We start from the raw sequence: 22,242 nt of genomic DNA on the forward strand, positions 1-22,242 counted from the left end.
TTGAGCTGTAGTAGTTGTTGACTCAATTTTCGTGGGTTTTAACTGCTACACAGTTTAGCCGGGCAGCTGTTGGTGTGATTGACGTTGCTGCAGATTTTGTTGTTATACATTAATGTGGATATAATTACTGCGCTGCTCAGGCTAGCAGCTTTTGAGTTAATTAACGGCCGCGAGGGATTAGCTGAGCGGTCTAGGGCGCTGCAGTCATGGACTGTGCGGCTGGTCCCTGCGGAGGTTCGAGTCCTCCCTCGGGCATGGGTGTGTGTGTTTGTCCTTAGGATAATTTAGGTTAAGTAGTGTGTGAGCTTAGGGACTGATGACCTTAGCAGTTAAGTCACATAAGATTTCACACATATCTGAACATTTTTGAGTTAATTAACGAGTCAGCAAGTTGACATTAGGGCTCCTCATGACAGTTCTGAACTGAAAGGAGCTATTGCCGGTATTAACCATTCCTGTCAGAACCGCAGTAGTAACCGTTGGATTATACTTCAATGATTATGAAATTGTCCGTTGTTATCGGATTAAAATCCATTTGCGTCGGAAGACGAGGATGACAGTAGTCGTAGAATGCTGTGAAACAACTATATCCTTCAGGCTTGCGTAACGACAATTGGTGTGCGGCCCAAGTGTGTTGTCGGTTCTGGCCGGTTGTTTGGTTGTTGAAATAAGGTATTGTAATTGGGGTAATTCCCCAGCCCTTCACTCGAGAATTATTCCTGAGATAGAGCTCGTGTTGCAGCTTACATTTAAATAGATTCATACTAACTCCACAACACACACAGTGAAAATCAACTGATTATGAATTCAAGAGCGCGTAAACGTCTTGCATAATTCTATCTGTCTATCTATCTATCTATCTATCTATCTATCTATCTATAGCTTGAGGTTTGTCCCGCAGCTACGCAGGGTCAGCCATCGGTAATCGGATTTGGCATGTTAATGTTTAAGGGGTGGCCGTATGCCCTTCCTGCAGCCACCCTGTACCCCCCGGGACGGAATTGGTGTACCCCAACTGTCTGTGTCGAGTGTAATCCGTGGAATAGTGCGAATGTGTTCAAATGTCTGCGAACCGTGTAACTGAGGCGGAACATGGGGACCAGCCCGTTATTCACCTAGCGGGATATGGAAAACCGTCTAAAAACCACATCCAGGCTGGCCGGCACATCGGCCCTCGTCGTTAATCCGCCGGGCGGATTCGATCTGGGGCCGGTGCGCCTACCCGAGTCCAGGAAGCAGCGCGTTAGCACTCTCGACTACCCTGGCGGGTAAAGGTCTTGCATAATATAAACCATAAAAATCAATGAAATCCTACAAATGTAACTCTAGTTGCTTATACTACTACTGGCACTTACTTTGAAACCAGTAGGGCACCAACTGACGAAGCGCACGGACCGCATGGCCTTGATGTTGGCCACGGCCAGGCTGATCTCGTTCGGCGCCACGCTGCCGCGGTACAGAATGCAGCAGGACATGTATTTGCCGTAGCGAGGGTCGCAGCGGACCATCTGCGCGGCTGGCTCGAAGCACGCCGTGAGCAGGCGGTCGGCGGAGATGGACGAGAAGGACGCCCTGCCGGGAGGCATCAGCGGCGCGTACGACAGAACAGGGAAGTGGACACGTGGGAACGGCACCAGGTTCGTCTGCACCTCCATCAGGTCCACGTTTTTGTCGCCCGGGAACCGCAGCGAGGTCGTCACAGAAGAAACCACCTGTTAGGGGACCACAAAAGCTCTGCTCTGAGCGTGACTACCAACCTGTGCATCTCTCAAGACAATGTAAACAAGGGAACCGCACGGATTGACTATCTTCGACCAGCTTCCTAAAGCAATACTGTGCCGCTCATTTTCTTAAACCATCTAGATAAACCGACTTTGAAAATTAAAAAGTTCCCGAATGCTCTTGAGTAAAAAACGCTTGGAACGGTAGCCGCCGATAGCTGTTTACGTAACGTGAAAATATACACTACTGGCCATTAAAATTGCTACACCACGAAGACGATGTGCTACAGACGCGAAGAAGACGCTGTAATATGCAAATGATTAGCTTTTCACAGAATTCACACAAGATTGGCGCCGGTGGCGACACCTACAACGTGCTGACATGAGGAAAGTTTCCAAGCGATTTCTCATACACAAACAGCAGTTGACCATCGTTGCCTGGTGAAACGATGTTGTTATGCCTCGTGTAAGAAGGAGAAATTGCGTTTTAGCGTATCGCGACATTGCTGCACGCGTTGTTTGAGATCCAATGACTGTTAAGAGAATATGGAATCGGTGGGTTCAGGAGGGTAATACGGAACGCTGTGCTGGATCCCAATGGCCTCGTATCACTAGCAGTCGAGATGACAGGCATCTTATCCGCATGGCTGTAACGGATCGTGCAGCCACGTCTAGATCCATGAGTCAACAGATGGGGACGTTTCCAAGACAACAACCATCTGCACGAACAGTTCGACGACGTTTGCAGCAGCATGGACTATCAGCTCGGAGACCATGGCTGCGGTTACCCTTGACGCTGCATCACAGACAGGAGTGCCTGCGATGGTGTACTCAACGACGAACCTGGGTGCACGAATGGCAAAACGTAATTTTTTCGGATGAATCCAGGTTCTGTTTACAGCATCATGATAGTCACATCCGTGTTTGGCGACATCACGGTGAACGCACATTGAAAGCGTGTATTCGTCATCGCCATAGTGGGTGTATCACCCGGTGTGATGGTATGGGGTGTCATTGGTTAAACGTCTCGGTCACCTCTTGTTCGCACTGACGGCACTTTGAACAGTGGACGTTACATATCAGATGTGTTACGACCCGTGGCTCTACCCTTCATTAGCCGGCCGCGGTCTGGAACCGCGCGGCCGCTACGGTCGCAGGTTCGAATCCTGCCTCGGGCATGGATGTGTGTGATGTCCTTAGGTTAGTTAGGTTTAAGTAGTTCTAAGTTCTAGGGGACTGATGACCACAGCTGTTAAGTCCCATAGTGCTCAGAGCCATTTTTTTTTCTACCCTTCATTCGATCCCTGCGAAACCCTACATTTCAGCAGGATAATGCACGGCCGCATATTTCAGGTCCTGTACGGACCTTTCTGGATACAGAAAATGTTCGACTGCTGCCCTGGCCAGCACATTCTCCAGATCTCTCACCAATTGAAAACGTCTGGCAATGGTGGCCTAGCAACTGACTCGTCACAATACGGCAGTCACTACTCTTGATGAATGTGGTATCGTGTTGAAGCTGCATGGGCAGCTGTACCTGTACACTCCATCCAAGGTCTGTTTGACTCCATGCCCAGGCGTATCAAGGCCGTTATTACGGCCAGAGGTGGTCGTTCTGGGTCTTGATTTCTCAGGATCTATGCACCGAAATTGCGTGAAAATGTAATCACATGTCAGTTCTAGTATAATATATTTGTCTAATAAATACCTGTTTATCATCTGCATTTCTTCTTGGTGTACCAATTTTAATGGCCAGTAGTGCAGTAATCCTAAGATCGCTGATTCTCGTTTTCGTTATTTTTTAAACATTTGTTTACGTTGTGTATTTTTTATCAAATGGGAACAATAATTAACAAATACGCATTCACAACTTCTTAATAAAACAATATCCTTTTTTAAAATAGTAGTTGGATGAAATCAAATTGAAATATGAGACTGACATGCGAAATACCCTAACATCAGATAAAGGAAACATGTATGCATCAATAATACTGTTAAACACATGGAATTAAAAATATGCTATTTTCTACTGATGGCTCGCATTTTAGTACCACATATTAATTTATTGTGGTTCTCGCATTTTCATACAGTTAATAATTAAAAGTAAAAATACTATTATCTTATTAAAAATTACGATAAATAATTGTCAATTAACATTTCTATTTGTTAATAAATATGCAATTTAAATGAACGTAAAAAATAGGTTGCTAAAAGTAAGACACGAAATCCTATCTTTAGGATTACAAAACTCCTAAGCTACGCACTTTTTTCTTTAGAGCTGTCTAATTTTTCACACGGTAAGCCCAATAATTACGCGTCTTGTAAAGAAATAATATACAGTTGATTAACAAATTAAAATTTAAGATAAACTGTAAAAAAAAACTGCTACCTTGTGATCTCACTTATGTACTACGGCACAGCAGTTCTCATGTGATCGTTGAAATTTTTATCTAACGCTAATTTTCAGAAAATATACGTACTTTTCGTTGTACTTTTTCATGCTGTTGTGTACTGAGATATATCAGTAATCTTCTGTGGTTTTCTTTTTGTTTTTCATAATAAAATATGTCATTTGTCATTTAATCAATCACTTGTATGCCTTTTTTGCATTTGAGAACGGTACCTTATTGGGATTTAAGAAATCTGTCGGTGTTTCAGCGTTTGGCAACATTCTATTGACGCAAACGATTATTCTGTCTGGCGCAGTTCCCTATTTTTCCATGCTTTTATATACAAATCACTGCTATTCTGCGTCTATTAAATTAAATATACAACAGGTCGATGAATCGGCTAAATGTATGCCAGTTAGTTTGAAGCTGATAGTTCTTTTCCTGTTAGCTGTGCGATACAAAGCAAATTTCGCTTCAGATGGTAGGTCACGATCATAGATTTTCTCGATATTGATGGCCAGTCAAAAACAGAATATTGCTGTTGAGTGAAGGTCTTATCCTTGCCTTCCATTATGTTCATGTGTACATCTTTCACTTTGCATGTCAACTTTTCTGGAGTTTTTAGCTGAAAGTCGCCATATTCCATATAAAATACTTGAGGTGAAGGAATTCACATTAACTGGGACATGCAAGTTGGTTGGAACTATGTCACTGATCAAGTGGGCAATAAAATTATTCGATGTCTTTGTCCACCGTTTATACAGACTGTTAGGGCTATTGTACAGATATTTTGGTGTTCGGTACCTTATTATGTACCCGCTTCAGTGTGTTAATTGTTTTTTCTCTGCATCTAACAATCTTGCCGCAAATACGTCACGTAATTTACTAACTGATGTTTTCTGTATGGACGTAACTGCACCGTTAAGTGGACTACGTCTGGCAGTATAAAGTAATCGTTTTGCCTGCATCCAAACTTCAACACCTGATGACCTGATGCCCAGGAGGAAATAAGCATTAATGGCTTGCCCTTGTGACATTTACTTGGAGGTACTAAGCAACACGAAAACATACTACTCCTAATAGCTACAATTACTTGTCTGAAAATGAAGTAAACTCTGATAAAATGAAGTTCGATATACTGTCCCCAGTCACCTATAAAAATATCTGCATTTATACACTTAAAACCGAGCGAGGTGGCGCAGTGGTTAGCACACTCGACTCGCATTCGGCAGGACGACGGTTCAATCCCGCGTCCAGCCATCCTGATTTAGGTTTTCCGTGATTTCCCTAAATCGCTTCTGGCAAATGCCGGGATGGTTCCTTAGAAAGGGCACGGCCGATTTCCTTCCCCATCCTTCCGTAATCCGAGCTTGTGCTCCGTCTCTAATGACCTCGTTGTCGACGGGACGTTAAACAGTAATCTCCTCCTCCTCCTCCTCCTCCTCCTATACACTTAAAATGCTGTACATGCTATACACAGATGCGCTATTGATTTGTTACATACTATACCTAGCAAAAAAAGTGAAGCACTCAGAAGACTGAGTCGAATGTCAATGTAACTTCTTACACGTACATATCGTTGGAGGGTGTGTCAGTGATGAGAGCTGCAGTTCTCTGTGGCAGGTAAAACCGTCACCAGGGTGCATTACTGCTCTTCCATTTGGTTTTATTACAAAGCTCTGTTAGGGCTTATAGGTTAAGGGGATCGAACAGCATCAGATGTTGAGTGATCACTTTTACGAACACGGATGTGTCACGTACTCTTATGAGACAGCGTTATCGGCATCTGACAGTTTCGAAACGGCTTCATTGCGGGTCTCCGTTTGGCTGGTTGGGCGAATCATGCAATATCCAGATTTTTGGAGCATTCGAATATGGTAATGGCCTGGTGTTGGATTTGCATGTGAGCGTGAGGAGATGCATTCTCGTCATCAAGGTACTGATCGACAACGTCTGGCCATCACAAGGGAGAATCGTCGTATTGTGCACCAAGCACATCGTAACCCCTTTATACTTGCATCTGCAATTCAGGAGTAGGTCAGACTTATGACAATGTCCCCAACCGAATTAGTGCATAAAGGATGGACTTAATTCCGTTAAGTAACCTCATGCTGTCAGGATCTTTGTAAATTAGACTTACTTTTATAATTACTGAAGTAGTATAACATACTCTCTCAATCTGTGAAGTTTCATTTCGTTTCCTTCTCCACTTCTGGGTGCTTGATTTTGTTTGTCAGTCAGTGTACATATGAAGATTTAAACCTCCTTCATTGCAAGCGAGTGCTGACGCGTCATATGTCACTTTAAAAATGTAGCTGCGTGTCACAAAGTACCTCATTGATGATAAGATCCATTCATCCACCGGCGATTAGTAAAGAACCTTCGAATTCTTTTACATATAACAACCCTCGAAAAACAGCTAATATTCAAAAGTGATTTTTCTTGCTTTTTCTTTGGCACTGCGTCGTACTGCTTTAGACGATTTATTTACGGGTACTGAGCTTCAAGTCCTACGAGACTGAAGAAAATCGAAGAGAATTACGAGGTCCCATTGTGATAGTAAATACGAACGCAGCGAAAATCTAAAGCTGTATATACACTGAAGAGCGAGAGGAACTGGTTCACCTGCCTAATATCGTGTAAGGCCCCAGGGAGCACGCAGCAGTGCCCCAGCACGACGTGGCATAGACTCGACTAATGTCTGGAGTGGTGCTGGAGGGAATAGACACCATGAATCCTGTCCATAAATCAGCAAGAGTACGAGGAGGTGGAGATCTCTTCTGTACAGCAGGTAGGAAGGCATCCCAGATATGCTCCATAATGTTCTTGCCTGGGGAGTTTGGTGGCCAGGGGAAGTGTTTAAACACAGAAGAGTGTTCCTGGAGCCACTCTGTAACAGTTCTGGACGTGTTAGGTGTTGCATTGTTCTGCTGGAATTACACAATGGACATGAATGGATGCAGGTGAGGCCGACCAGAGTGGCCGAGCGGTCTAGGCGCTTCAGTCTGGAACCGCGCGACCGCTACGGTCGCAGGTTCGAATCCTGCCTCGGGCATGGATGTGTGTGATGTCCCTAGGTTAGTTAGGTTTAAGTAGTTCTATGTTCTAGGGGACAGATAACCTCAGAAGTTAAGTCCCATAGTGCTCAGAGCCATTTGAACCATTTTTGATGCAGGTGATCAGACAGGATGCTTACGTACGTGTCACCTGTCAGAGTGGTATCTAGGCGTATCAGGGGTCCTATATCTCTCCAACTGCACACACCTCACACCGTTACAGAGACTCCACCACCTTGAACAGTCCCCTGCTGACATGCAGCGTCCATGGATTCAGGACGTTGTCTCCATACCCGCAAATGTCCATCCGCTCGATGGAGTTTGAAACTAGACTCGTCCGACCAGGCAACATGTTTCCAGTCATCAACAGTCCAATGTTGGTGTTCACGGGCATAGGCGATACGTAAAGCTTTGTGTCATACAGTCATCAAGGGTACATAACTGGGCCTTCGGCTCCGAAAGCCCATATCGATGATGTTTCGTTGAATTGTTCGCACACTGACACTTTTTGATGGCACAACATTGAAATCTGCAGCAATTTGCGGAAGGGTTGCACTTCTGTTACGTTGAACGATTCTCTTCAGTCGTCTTCAGTCCCGTTTTACCACATTCACGTGTGACTTTAATAGTTTGGTAATAATATACACATTTCCTACAAATATTTTGGTGTCCATCTTTTCGATGTATATCTTTATGAAATTCAGTAATTTTTTTTCATCCATACATTGACTACATTGCAACCATTATTTTTGCAAACAACAACAGCAGAAGTATATTCATTTATATGCAATTAACATACTATAAAACATTTTTTCTCAACGAGAATTGGTTAATGCTCAATTTCATTTTCATCTGTTTGAGATAGAACATTTATTTTAATATATTTTCTACAATATGGACAAGTCTCTTATTCTTTTAGCCATTCAGCAATACACTCTTTAAGAAAAACATTATTACACCTTGTTTTCACAAATTGGTGATTCTCATTAGTTAAGCATATAATACATTCCATATTTTGAGAGTGTTCAATTAGTTCTTAAGGTTTAAATACTTTGCCTAAGAATGCTTTTGATAGGTGTTTATATTCTAAAATTAATCCCCAATTAACTTTATCTTTAAATTCCATTACAAAACAACCTTGGTCAATTTTTGAGCAGTTGATGTACAATCCCAATTCAGTTTATCTTGAAATCTCTTACAAAATCTTCAGATAATATTTGATTATATGATATTCTTTCCCAATCTAATTTATCTTGAAATTCCCCACTCAAATCTTGATATCTTGATATACCTTCCTACCTAATTTGTCTTGAAATTCTCTCATTAAATCTCCACTCAGATCTTGATATAAGTTTCTTATCTACTTGATCTTGAAATTCTTTCACGAAATTTTCAGACAGTTTTTGAGCAGTTGATATATGATCCCAATTCAATTTATCTTGAAATTCTCTCAAAAAAATCTTCTGACATCATTTGTTTATATGATATTTCTTCCCAGTTTAATTTGTCTTGAAATTCTCTTATAAAATCTTCAGATAATCTTTGAGACATTGATATATCAAACACCAGTCTAATTTATCTTGAAATTCTCTCATAAAGTCTTCAAATAATTTTTGATTTTATGATACACAAACCCCATTCAATTTTACCTTGAGATTTTCTTATAAAATCTTCAGATAATTTTTTGCACATACATACATGAATCCAATTCAACTCATCCTGAAATTTTCTCATAAAATTTTCAGATATATTTTGATAGATTGATAAATTATTCCAATATAATAGTTCTTGAAATTCTCTTATAAAATCTTCAGATATATTACAGCTTCTTACTATATAACCCAAATCCAATTTGTCATGAAATTCTCTTATAAATTTTTCAGGTAATTTATACACTCTTGGAATTACATGTTTCCAGAAATATTCTCTAAATGGATTTTCCTTTTTAATATATTCAACCACTATATCTCCACACATTGCATTTATTAAATACAGGGCATATGATTCTTCAAAATTTAAATTTTTACACACAACATATTCGTCCCAATTAATTGTTTTTCATTCATCTCATTGTTAATGAGCTCAATGAGTTGTTTTCGGAAGTTATTCGCGCTCAGCATTTATTATAAATAAATTTTTTAGTTATAAAAAAAGGTATTTTATGAGAGTCATCAATCGAATAAATCGATTGAATTCTACACAGTATTCCATGCACTACATTTTTAGTGCCAGAAATTGTATCAAAAAAGAAAAGAATTATCTAAGATATTTTATACTCTATTCACTGTGGAATTCCAGAGGTTCATTTTTTACCAAGCTGTTTATGATAACATGACTGAAAATGATAGAGAATGTGGATGTTGAAAGCATAAATAATTATGAAAGCTTATGGAGGGACTAAAGACCCCTCATCCATAATGAAAAACAAACGATTTCCATCACAGAGATGCAGTCTAAAGAAAGCTTAGGCAGTTGTCTAATCAGCTCTAGATAAACTTATTTCTAAAATTTTAAATATTTTTAGAAAACTATTAAAAATTATTTCCAGTAAATGGAGTCGATTGTAGATCTCATTAACAGCAAGCTGACAGGTCATGATTTACATTGGCTACAAATAAAATAATGCTCTTGATTTTTACATCATACCCAAATGTGTATTTCAGTATTCCTGCACCAGTATTAAAATCAAATTTCAGTTTGTTTGTCACACATTCTTTTCTAAAGATCACTTATTTGATTTAGATATGGTGTTACATCTGGATATCATGGATCCTAATCGTTGTGCAACTGATTCATACGAAATCATATACAGTTTAATGGCACTATATGATAAGCTCGTTGATCTGAAAAAAGTGTATGGGACCAGAAGATGGCAAAACGAATTGCCGAAACTGGTTGCTTTCGAAATGAAATAAAATATCTTAAAGTGTACGACTGTTGGTGAAGTTTATTGAATTGAAAAATGACTGTTACTTTTGATAATGTGGACAATGCTAACGGCAGTGACCTGAGTATGCAAATCAGTCTTTTGGCACTCTAATTCTGATTCTGTGTAAGATCATGAAGACACATCTTAAAAAACTGAGTGAAAACAGAATTCGTTATGTCCATGGCAGCATTTGGTAGACTGCAATTACGTGTATAAACACGCTAATAATAAGGCAAAAAACCAGATATTGTATGATAGCAGAACAGTTACTGGAGTAGCCGCAATTAATAAGTATCTGCAGTGTGCATATGGAGCAGCTTAAAGTGAAACGAGAACAATATTAATCACCGGTAAGCTAGATACCAGACTTAAATCCACTGGATGGATCTTCAGGAAGTATAGTCCACTCGCAATGGAAGTAGCTTACAAAACTGTTGGCTTGAATATTGCTCATCAGTCTGTGATGAGTACCAGATACGGATAACAGGGAAACAGAGACGGTCGAACGAGGAGAAGCACGTCTCGCTACAGGTTCATTTACCAAACGCGGAAGTGTCACTAAGGTGCTCAGCCAACTCCAGTGACAGACGTTGCAGGAGAGGCGTTTTGCATCATGGTGTGGTATACGGTTAAAATTTCATGAGCGTACTTCCTAGAATTACCAACTAATATACTGCTTCCTCCTACGTATGTCTCACGAAAAAACTATGAAAGTAAAATTAGAGAGACTCGAGCTCTCACGGAGGATATCCAACAAACGTTCTTCCCGCGAACCATCCACGACTCGATCAGGAGTTGCAAAAAGCGATGGTGGGACGCAAAGTAACCTTCGCCACGCATGGTCAGATGGGTTTCGAAGTATAGATGTAGATGTGAATGCTCTAATTCTTGCTATCAATTGTACGAAGGGCGTTCAATAAGTAATGCTAATATTTGTTTCCTGAAAGCAGGTTGGTTTTTTTCGGGATTCCAATAAGCCATATTATTCGCCGCTCTTTAGACTACAAAACCCTATTTTTCACCATAATCTCCATTCAGCCCGCCAGCCTTACACCAACATTTTGGAGGGCCTGTATGCCCGCTTGAACCACTCTACTGGTCGACGTCGGAGCCAACGTCTTGCTGTATCAATAACCTCCCCACCATGTACATATTGCTTCCCGCGGAGTGCATTCTTCATTGGGCCAAACAGTTGGATGTTTGAAGGTGCGAGATACGGGCTGTGAGGATGATGGGGAAGAACAGTTCAATCAAGATTGGTGAGCTTCTCTCGGATGCGCAGACTTGTTCGAGCCTTACGTTGCCATGAAGAAGGAGAAGCTCGTTACATTTTTGTGGCGACGAACACGCTGAGATCGTTTCTTTTCCTGAGGGTAACACAATACACTTCAGAGTTGATCGTAGCACCACGATGGAGGACATCATATAGAAAAATCCCTTTAGAATCCCAGAAGACCGTCGTCATGAGTCTACCAGCTGAGGGTGCGGTTTGAACTAGTTCTTCAGAGGAAAGGTGGTGTGGTGCCATTCCATGGATTGCCGTTTGCTTTCCGGTTCGAAGTGACGATTCCATGTTTTATCGCTTGTGACGGTACTCGAAAAAAAATTGTCACTATCAGCTCCGCAACGAGCCAGTGATTCTGCACAGATGGCCCTTTGTTGTTCATTATGACCTTCCATTAGGCGTTGAGGAACCCAGTGGGCACACAGCTTTCAGCACCCCAACTGCTAGACCAGAGCGTCAGCACTACCAACAAAGACGTCCAGTTGTGGAGCAAGGTATTTGATTGTGATCCATTGGTCACTTCGAATGAGAGTGTCCGCGCGTTCCAACATCACAGGAGTCACAGCTGTACGCTGCCGGCCGGCACGTGGGTTGATAGGACAGGTCTGTGCGACCTTGTTGCGATAATTGCGGACGCATCAACCAATGACTCACTGTGCTTTTGTTCACTGCCAAGTCTTCATAGACATTCTGCTGGTGCTTATGAATATCTACAATGCTGTGGTATTTCGCCAAGAGAAATTCAATGGGTGCTCCCTGCTTGGAATGGACCTTCATTAAAGAAGCCATTTTGAAGGCTCATATAGCGCCGCCTCCTCTCGGAACTTCATGAAACTATAGGGGCTGAAGCGGGAATGTTTCATGATATCCCACAACAAATTCCGCGCTTATTTCCATTCTCATTAGTACATTACATTTCCATGCATTTAATTCATGTCATAATCTCAAATCTAACGATTAGAAACAAAAACTTCATTGGGTGAACGGATAAGAAATAAACCACAGTGACACAGAAAATAAAGCGCTGAACAGTGCAGTCTTTGCCACTTCTAACTTACCGATCCTGGTCGAATGTATTCATACACACGAATCAGACGATAAAAATACAAAGGTAACGGAATGTTGTTCGATCTCTGCAGCATACGTCATCTGCTGCACTTGTAGAATATCTGTGAGTTTGGGGGACACAAATATATGTATATGGGAAAGTCTAAACTGCTGTGTATAAGTCTTGTATCTGTATATTTATTTCGAAGCCGTATATATTGCAGACCATGCAATGCATAAACCGTGCGTGGTATGCGACATTGATTTTATAACGTTTACGGGTATGATGAACCCGTATACATAACGCTCTTGACAATGAGCAAAGCCGAGAACTAGCTATCTATGTTCAATAAAGTGCTACTAAAAAAACAGTCTGATGAAAACGACATCATTCTTCACATTTATCGAGGCTGTTGCACCCATACTGAAGAAGTTAATCATTAATACAGAAAAATACAGAATTATACGATTGCTACGACGTTTATTTCTTACGTAGAATACAGAAGATTAAAAAAAACCGCTGCGTGAGTAAAAATAATAAACAAATTGCGATTTTAAAAATGAAGTTTTATGTGCAATTGGAATGCATTGCTGTGTTAACGTTAACAGTGCGCGTTCTTTCAAACGCAGGGAAAGGTCTGAAGCGTTTTGTAACTGTAATGGGTAAGTGGCGGCGAATCATTGCATTCTTAAGTTATTTAAAACAAAGCAAGAACAGACATACATTGTGGTACGAACAGTCTCTTTGTCATCCACAGAACTGTTTTGATGCGTAACTAGCCTCTTAACGACCCACTAAAGTATAGCAAAACCTTTCTCCTGAGTGTATTACGCATACACAATCGTTTTTCCTTCTGTAGCTACACTCTCATTTTATTGTAGATTGAGACTTGGAAAACACATTAAACGGCGATAAATGGTAATAATATTACTGAGACAACTGAAATTGGAGCGAAAAACAGCTAACAGTGTTCGTAGCGACTGCCGATCTAGTAGACTGGTACAACAGATGCTTGACAGACCTCTCTCCGCTATAAGGACCTGAGACATTGTTTTTGGATCATAATAGCACTTATCCAGGAGGTGCAAGACTGTCATGCCTCACAGAGAATGACTAGAGAACTCTGATACATATTAGATCTAACATTAGGGAAGTATTTCATCTACACTGAAAACTTTTCTGTGCAAATCAAGATTCCTGTCTACAGATTGTACTATGGTTGCTTTTTATATTTTTTTATTTAATGGAAATAATATTATTGAATTCATTTTATTAGCCTATTTTGTAAAAATGGATTGGTTTTATTGCAGTTGATTTGTAAAATAAGTGACTATGAAATTTTTTATGTTTATTGAAGTACATTTTATGTATTGTACCTCTCGCATTAGAGTTTACCTAAATCTTAGTATTTTTTTTATTTACCTCAATATCGGTTGGTTTATAATTTGTAGTTAATATATCATAATTATTTGTAGAAATTGAATGTCAATCATATTCAAGATATTTTATTTCTTAAGATGAAAGCAATTTTTATACTAAATTTTGTTTTACTGAATCTTTAAGTTCAAATATTAACTTATTTCTTCTTTAGGTGATAACATCTGAAGGTAGATTAACCTATAACTCATATTTAATATTAGGCTTTGAATGAGCTATAGATTACATTTTTGTCCAATATTTTTAATTTTTATTTTATAATTATTTTAGTTTTCCATTAAGAAAATAAATTTAATTTAGAAATTTTTGCAAAAATTATAAAATTATTGCTGCTTTCCACAAAATATCCGCTCCTACACAGCCTAGTCGCCCAAAGAAGTCGCATTTGCTGTGAAAAACAGTAGTTCTGACAGTGCGACGATTGCGAGTATTGCAGACCAATACTATTCTCCAGAATAAAATTTTCAATCTGCAGTTGAGTTTGCGCTGATACGAAACTTTCTGGCAAGTTAAAACTGTGCGCCGGACCGGGGTGCGAACTCGGGACCTTTGCCTTTCTCGGGCAAGTGCGCTACCAACGGAGCTCGCCAAGCACGATACAACCCGCCCTTTCCTCTCACAGCTTTACTTCAGCCAGGAGCTCGTCTGTTGTCTTCCATATTGTGATGGCGGGTAGCGAGTCGTGCTTGGGCAGCTCAGTTAATAAGCACTTTCCCGACGAAAGCAAAGACCTTCTCAATAGCAGGAACCCGATTCTGGATTAAATTTCGGTATTGTATTAGAGAACTGAATAACATCTACGGTTTCAGGAGATAGTTAATGAAATATCAACTAAAGCAACAATATAGATTGTCATTGTCTTTGTACACACTTGTTACACTTGTACATCCTTGTTCAGAAGCAGATCTTCCTTCTTTACCAGTATTCTTAGCTCTGCAATCTCCTTAAATTTCCTTACCGCAGAATTCGCTGTCAGAAAACCACTATTTTTACACCCATCAATCATTTTTATATTTGTCACTATTATTTTTATTATTATTCCCATTATTATTATTTTTATTGCACTGACGCCAAAAAATCGCAATACCAAAAAATAACTCATGTAGAGTAATGAAATTTCTAGAATACATTTGTCTAGTTAACACATTTTAGTAATTAACTTTGCAAGGTTACAGGTAAGAACGAGATAAGCCATTGCAAATGCGAAATGATAGTACATTAATAACCGTTGTAACCGCCAGAATGTTGGAGACAGTCATGAGAACGTGCATGCATTGTATTGTACACGTGCTGGTGGAGTGGTTAATGCTGCTTGTGGATGACACTGGATTTGTTGTACGACGATGTCCCATTGGTGCTCAGCTGCGAACAGATCTGGCGATCGAGCAGGCCATGGCAAAAAGTCGACTCTCTGTAGAGATTGTTGGGTTACAACAGCGGTATACGGGCGCGCGTCAACCAGTTGGAAAACACTCTCTGTAATGCTGATCACAAACAGCAACCAACAGCTCGAATCACCAGACTGGCGTACAGATTTGCAGTTAGGGTGTGTTGGATAGCCACGAGAGTGCTCCTGCTGTCATAAGAAATCGTATTCCAGACCGTAACTCCAGGTATAGGCCGGCCGAGGTGGCCGAGCGGTTCTAGGCGCTACAGTCTGGAACAGCGCGACCGCTACGGTTCGAATCCTGCCTCGGACATGGATGTGTGTGCTGTCCTTAGGTTAGTTAGGTTTAAGTAGCTCTAAGTTCTAGGGGACTGATGACCTCAGAAGTTAAGTCCCATAGTGTTCAGAGCCATTTTGAACCAGGTATAGGTCCAGTGCGTCTAATACGCAAACAAGTTGGTTACAGACCCTCAACTGGCCCCCTCCTAACCCGCACATGGCCTTCACTGGCACAGAGGCAGAACTATCTTTCATCAGAAAACACAGCAGACCTCCACCTTGCCCTCCGCCGAGGTCGCAAATAGAGGTGGTTTCGGATCAGTGAAATGAACGCTGCATAGCGTCTGGCACGGAGATGTTCTTAAAGTAACTGATTTGAAACAGTTTGTTGTATCACTTTGGTGCCAACTGCTGCTCAAACTGCTGTTGCAGATACAGCAGGATGCGCCAGAGCTTGGTCTCCCCTTGGTAGTGTCACGTGGCCGCCCGGAGCTCGGTCTTCCCGTGAACACCGCTGCCAGCAATCGTGTACAGTGGCTACATTCCTGACAAGTCTTTCTACGATAGCGCAGAAGGAACATCCAGCTTCTCGTAGCCCTATTATACGACCTAGTTCAAACTCAGTGAGATGTTAATAATGGCAGCTTTGTCGCCTTAAAGGCATTACTGACTAAGGTCAACAACGTCCAATCTCAAAGTTAACTATAGCAAACCTGATTTACATCTTCATAAAGGTGCCACTCTTGTGCGATTGGCGCTAAATTTGAATAGATATCATCTTTTTGATGTAAAAATACGCTTACCAACTTTCGTTTATGTCGCACAACTCCTTCTTGCTGCTGCGATTTTTTTTTTCCGTCAGTGTATTATCACTATTAGTGGCAGCAGCAGCAGAAGTACTGCTAGTATTAACTTTATTAGTTCATACTCAGTATTATTTACACACATACCACTATAGACAGTCAAATCATTTTAACACTATTTGTCATGTTAAAATTGTTTTTTCTTAAGTAACTGTGATGTAAGAAAGGTACTGTATGTGTGAGACGCTTGTCCGATCTAAGAAAGGACCATGGATCAAAACTCTTCTCAACACTGCTTTTCACCAGACGTTTAGAACAGCTCTAGTTTCTCACAGAAATGGCATTTCTTGCCACCACTACAATGCTGGTTGCTTCAAATGGCTCTGAGCACTATGGGACTTAACATCTCAGGTCATCAGTCTCCTAGGACTTAGAACTACTTAAACCTAACTAACCTAAGGACATCACACGAATCCATGCCCCAGGCAGGATTCGAACCTGCGACCGCAGCGGTCGCGGGGATCCAGACTGAAGCGCCTAGAACCGCTCGGCCACAGCGGCCGGCACTGCACTGCTGTTTCGAAGTGATAGATAATATGTATTCCTTGGGCATACAATGCTACATTTATTTTCATACGCAACTATGGACGTCAGAACGAAATATGCTGCTACTGTACTGCGGTGAGTTCATGTGCATCTCTTAACCATTTTAGAAAGCTGAGGATAAACAGGACGACCCAGTGGCCTTCTCTCCGGTTCGCCAGATTTCATCATCATTTGTATTTCTCTTGTGGAGCTATACAAAGAGCTTAATTTACGTTAGAAAAATTATATGCAGGAAACAGGAATGCACTAATATTGTTTCTGTTGTTTTATACTACGGTCGCAGGTTCGAATCCTGCCTCGGGCATGGATGTGTGTGATGTCCTTAGGTTGGTTAGGTTTAAGTAGTTCTAAGTTCTAGGGGACTGATGACCACAGATGTTATGTCCCATAGTGCTCAGAGCCATTTGAACCATTTGTTATTTTATAATATCAGCCGGAATAGCTGTTTAGTACCAAGAGCACTTGCTTTCGTTATCACAAAAAGCAGCAAATGATGATCGTGATCTGGGAAAACATACTCACCAAGTGTGAGCAAATATGATGTTGGGTAACGCGTGGTCTACGCTTGGGTGCGTGCTTTAGCCTCAAAACCTCACGTTCGAGGTAGTACCACGAAATCGTAAAAGTGACCTTACACCTTACAGACACCAGCACTCAAGCACAATTTTCACACTTGCTGTCTGTCTTCCAGTAGTAAAGTTTTGTTTGAATACTTTCTTTTTCTTGGATTGTTCTTGGTGTGTTCCGAATGCCGGGAAAAGTGTATCATTCCATTTTAAAAAACTTTTACGTATACAGACAGTTCATCTGTTCTGGGAATCACGCATATCGACCACTTTTCCTCTTCTTGACATTAATACTGGCAAGATATAGGTCCCAAAGGATTCCAAAACTCTCTAGAATGTTTTAATTTCGAGTTTGAAGTCGGATAACAAATGAAAAATATTTTTGAATGTGATATGGTTACAAAGTAACGAATTTCTCATTTTTTCTCTTTCTTTGTACTGTAAAACCTTTCTCCTTGCCAAATTTTATAATTATACGTCAACGGAAAGTACCCTAAAGGTATTAATGATTGAGTTTGCGAGTATCAAGTAACATAAGTGGCCGTATGTTTTGATTGCACTGACTTAGAAGCTTTATATTTATACATTGGCATGGAACCATACACCTTAATATGCGGTATACAGTTAAACTTAATACGTTTACCCGCCCCTAAGAAAAAGGGACGTTAACGCACGAACGAACCGAACGAACAGACAGACAGTCTGATAAGAAATAACAATTCTTTTCATGTAATATAATTACGAATTAACAATTTTCAGATTTTTTTGCTTTGGTTATACTGCGAAACCTTCATTAATGAAAAATTTCATGATTCTTGGTCAACGGGAAGTACACTGTAGGTTTTGATGAGGGAGTTTGCGAGTGCCAAAATATGTGACATAAATGGTCGTATCTTTTGATTGCACTGGCTTCACTTTTTTTACCTCGGGAATAGGCCGTAGACGTTAATATGTGACATGAATTTCAACTTCACACGTCTACCCATTCCTCAGAAAAAGGGTTTTGAAATGTCGGCAAGACAGACAGACGGACGGACAACAACGTGATCCTACAAGGGTTCCGTTTTTAACGACTGAGGTACGGAATCCTAAAAAAGTACTTGTTTGAATATTTATGGTGATAGAAGAGGCAATAATATTACATGCTCGACTTCGCACTGTTATTTTCAGAAAATCTTGTTTCGATATCTTGAGCTGCTGACGAAATTAAAGAGGCACAACTTTCAGGTGATTCTCGAATAAGTTTTGGCCCCTTACGAATATTTGCAATGTTTTTCCACCTAGACAGATGTTGACAATGGGCTGATGGAACGAAGTCCAAGCTCCATTTAAAAAAAAAAATGGACGTAATACACTGGGGGTCCAAAATTAAAGCAAGAAACCGGTATTTGTGTCTAATTCACGATATAATCATAAAAACTGTCAACAGATGTCGTTACGATCGTGTTCTGCACGTAAGATGGCATTCCGATCAACGGACAACCACGCCAGCAATGACGTCAGGGCATCTATCAAGCGGGGTAGTGTTTGCAGGGTAATGCCACATCCACAGTCGCTGTGTACACAGTCACAGACGGTGCAGTATGGCACAAAGAAGACGCCTTCAAACTCACTGCTTTGGAGAGCCATAGGAATATGTGGACCGAAGGCTTAACGTGAATCGTTCTGTTGTTTCTCGGATGAGGCGACAGTTTTTAGAGACAGAAACTGTATCTTGGAGACCTGAACAGGGCCGATCACGCGTGACATCAGAAAGAGTGGACCGTTATTTGGCTGTAAGGGCACAGCGGTACCGCCTTACTACTGCACTGCAACTGCCATCTGTCCTCGCACCATCCCCTGGAAGTGTTGTATAGAGGCAAACGCTGTACGGAAAGCTTCAGCAGAGTGGGCTTTATTGTTGGAGGTCTGCTGTCTGTTTACCTCGGGCGTGTCTTCACGGGAGGGAACGTTTAGAGTGGAGCCGTCAACAGGCCATCTGGACGGTCGAACGACGGGCCAATGTTCTTTCCACAGATGAGTCCCAATTTCGTCTGCGGAGTGATTCTCGACGGATTAGCATCTGGAGGGCACGTGGGACATGAACCAACAAGATTTAACTGTCGACGGTACCGTGCGATTGTTGCGCGGTGTTGTGGGCACGGACTTCGTGTTGATGGACGATATCGCTCGACCTCATAGATCACAGATGGTCGATGTTTTTTGGAAGCGGAAGATATTGCACGAATGGCGTGGACTGCTCGCTTTCCCGTTTTGAATCTCATAGAGCATGTCCGGGGTGCACTAGGGAGACGGATTGCATCACGTCAGCATTCACCAACCACTCTCCAAGACTTGTGAGCAGTTCAGCAGGGGCCGGCCGGTTTGGCCGTGCGGTTCTAGGGGCTTCAGTCTGGAACCGCCTGACCGCTACGGTCGCAGGTTCGAATCCTGCCTCGGGCATGGATGTGTGTGATGTCCTTAGGTTAGTTAGGTTTAAGTAGTTCTACGTTCTAGGGGACTGATGACCACAGATGTTAAGTCCCATAGTGCTCAGAGCCATTTGAACCAAGTTCAGCAGGAAGAATGGGCGTTATTGCCTCAACATGAGATTGATGACATCATTCACAGCATGCCCCGTCGCTGTCAGGCTTGTATTGCTGCCAGAGTTGGTCACATCACTTACTGAGCACATTAACCAGTTGTCAGAATGTGTGTACAAATCCGTTAAGCTGAAAAAAACGAAGAAGATTTTTGTCTACCGCTATGCATGTTGCAATTGTTTGCGTTCTGCGTTCTTTACGTTGTTTCTACTTTACTATCACATATTTATACTATTTTGTGGCAAAATAAACGTAACCATGCAAAATTCCCGTTTGTTCCTTTGGTTTTGAACACCAGTGTATTTTTCGCAACAGAGTAAGGGAAGTGTTTGAGACAGACAGACCTGTATTACTACTTCGCAGGACTGACAAGGATTTACTGAGTACAAACACATTGAACGTTGAGATTTTGGTGCTGCTTTTGGCCCCATTTGAATAGTGCGGGGCCCATAAGTTTATGTCACGCCCCGCCGTCGAGGCGTCAGGCATAATGCTTCAGCGTTAGGCTTTCGAGAGATTTAAACATGGCGTAATCCTTCGGACTGCGCGCCATTCAAACGGACGTAACGACGGCACAAAAATCGTCGTGGGAGGCTGACCTGTGCTATTAAGCGGTTGACGTTGGTGTAGGTGGGCCGCGGCACGTCCAGGAACCTCGCGCAGATGTCGTACAGCGCCTCGTTGTCCAGAAGGAAGTTGCAGTCCTCGAACTCGAGCGAGCCGTGCATTGTGAAAACTGCGTTGTACGGCTCCACTATTGTGGGCGACAACTGTAAAGAAACCATCAGGTCTGTTACTGAATGTGACTAGCTGCAAAAAATGAGATCTGCTTCTGGGCGTACTCGTCGACATTTCTTTGCCCGGCCAGAAGGTGCTCGTACGATTCAAACCAGGCTGTGGCTCATTCTCGGCAGTAAAGGATGCAGAACCAAAAGTTGTGGATTCCCCTCTGTCATTTCCGCCCATGTTGCTTTCCACAGCCTATCGTAATTTTCTTAATTTATTTTCTCCGATGAAAATTAAACAAGTTACTGTAAACTCGAGAGCCAAAGTATGAAAATCCTTAAATTCAGCGGCGAGTTGCACGACTATGTGATGTAGTGTTGCACAGCAGCAATGAGTAGTCTTGCGAGAAGGAAACAGGACGAAAAAAACTTGGACCAAGAAAGTAGTAAATGGTTTAACAGGAAATAGAAACACGAATCTCACACGACTGTCAGAAAGAATGGTAACAAGTAAAATAATAAAAATAAAATTAGAAAAGTACTGTTGATACTAATGTTCATAGCAAGACTGACTTTCGATTCATGTATAATCCGACGTCGTCGATCGTTCTGCAACGACTGTGGAAGTACGTATGATAATAGTAATGCACTAGACTCTCGCTAATCCGGCCCTCAGTAGTCCGGCCTCTCGGTAATCCGGCGCACATCCAAAAACACGGGCACAATGAATTATCATGCGCAACAATACTTAGTTAAACAATGCTTCATATACTGTATTTGAAATTGTAGCTCTCTTTACAGTTCGGAATCATGTCTTCTAAAAGGAAACACGTTACACTAGACGTCAAGCAGAAACGCGAAATTTTAGGTAAATTAAATCGAAGTTCTTCGCAGAAAGCCATTGCTGCTGAGTTCATTGTTGTACGAGCAACCATTTATGACATCAAAAAGAAAGAAGATGTTATTTGACAACACTCAACACAAATGGATAGTGAGTTGGGAAAAGCGGAAGGCTATGCGAAAGAGTGAGAATGAAGAACTGGACCTAGCTGTTCATAGATGGTTCATACAACAACGCAGTAAAGGAATTCCAGTTAATGGCCGATTATAAAGGAAGAAGCAGCTGCATTTAACAAACAACTTGGCGGTAGAAGCATTTGATAGAGGCAACGAGCGAAGGTTGGATTAGAAACTGGCAAAAACGACATGGCATTCGGCAGCTGACAGTCACCGGGGAAAGTCGCTCAGCTAACGATAAAGATGCTGATGAGTTTGTAAGCAAGATACGGAAGATAATAGAGGAAAAAGATTTAACTGCTAATGCCTTGTATAATGCTGATGATACAAGACTTTTTAACGAGATGCTTCTTTCAAAAGCATTAACTGCCAAGAACGAGAAGGAAACTCGTGGTTAGAAGCAACAGAAAC

General features: G+C 41.5%; 1 protein-coding gene across 1 annotated transcript in view; it reads right to left on the reverse strand.

Annotated features, from left to right (window-relative positions):
• The window catches only part of LOC124584365 (tubulin alpha chain-like), a 57,889-nt gene that overhangs the window by 7,926 nt on the left and 27,721 nt on the right, over window positions 1-22,242 (reverse strand). The window contains exons 3-4 of the mRNA XM_047131369.1: window positions 20,689-20,859; window positions 1,356-1,712 (exon numbers count right to left, since the gene is read on the reverse strand). Of these exons, the coding sequence (XP_046987325.1) occupies window positions 1,356-1,712; window positions 20,689-20,859 (528 nt within the window). The remainder of the gene's footprint in view (window positions 1-1,355; window positions 1,713-20,688; window positions 20,860-22,242) is intronic.

This window comes from Schistocerca americana, chromosome 1, assembly GCF_021461395.2.
Source record: "Schistocerca americana isolate TAMUIC-IGC-003095 chromosome 1, iqSchAmer2.1, whole genome shotgun sequence".
Lineage (NCBI taxonomy): Eukaryota > Metazoa > Arthropoda > Insecta > Orthoptera > Acrididae > Schistocerca > Schistocerca americana.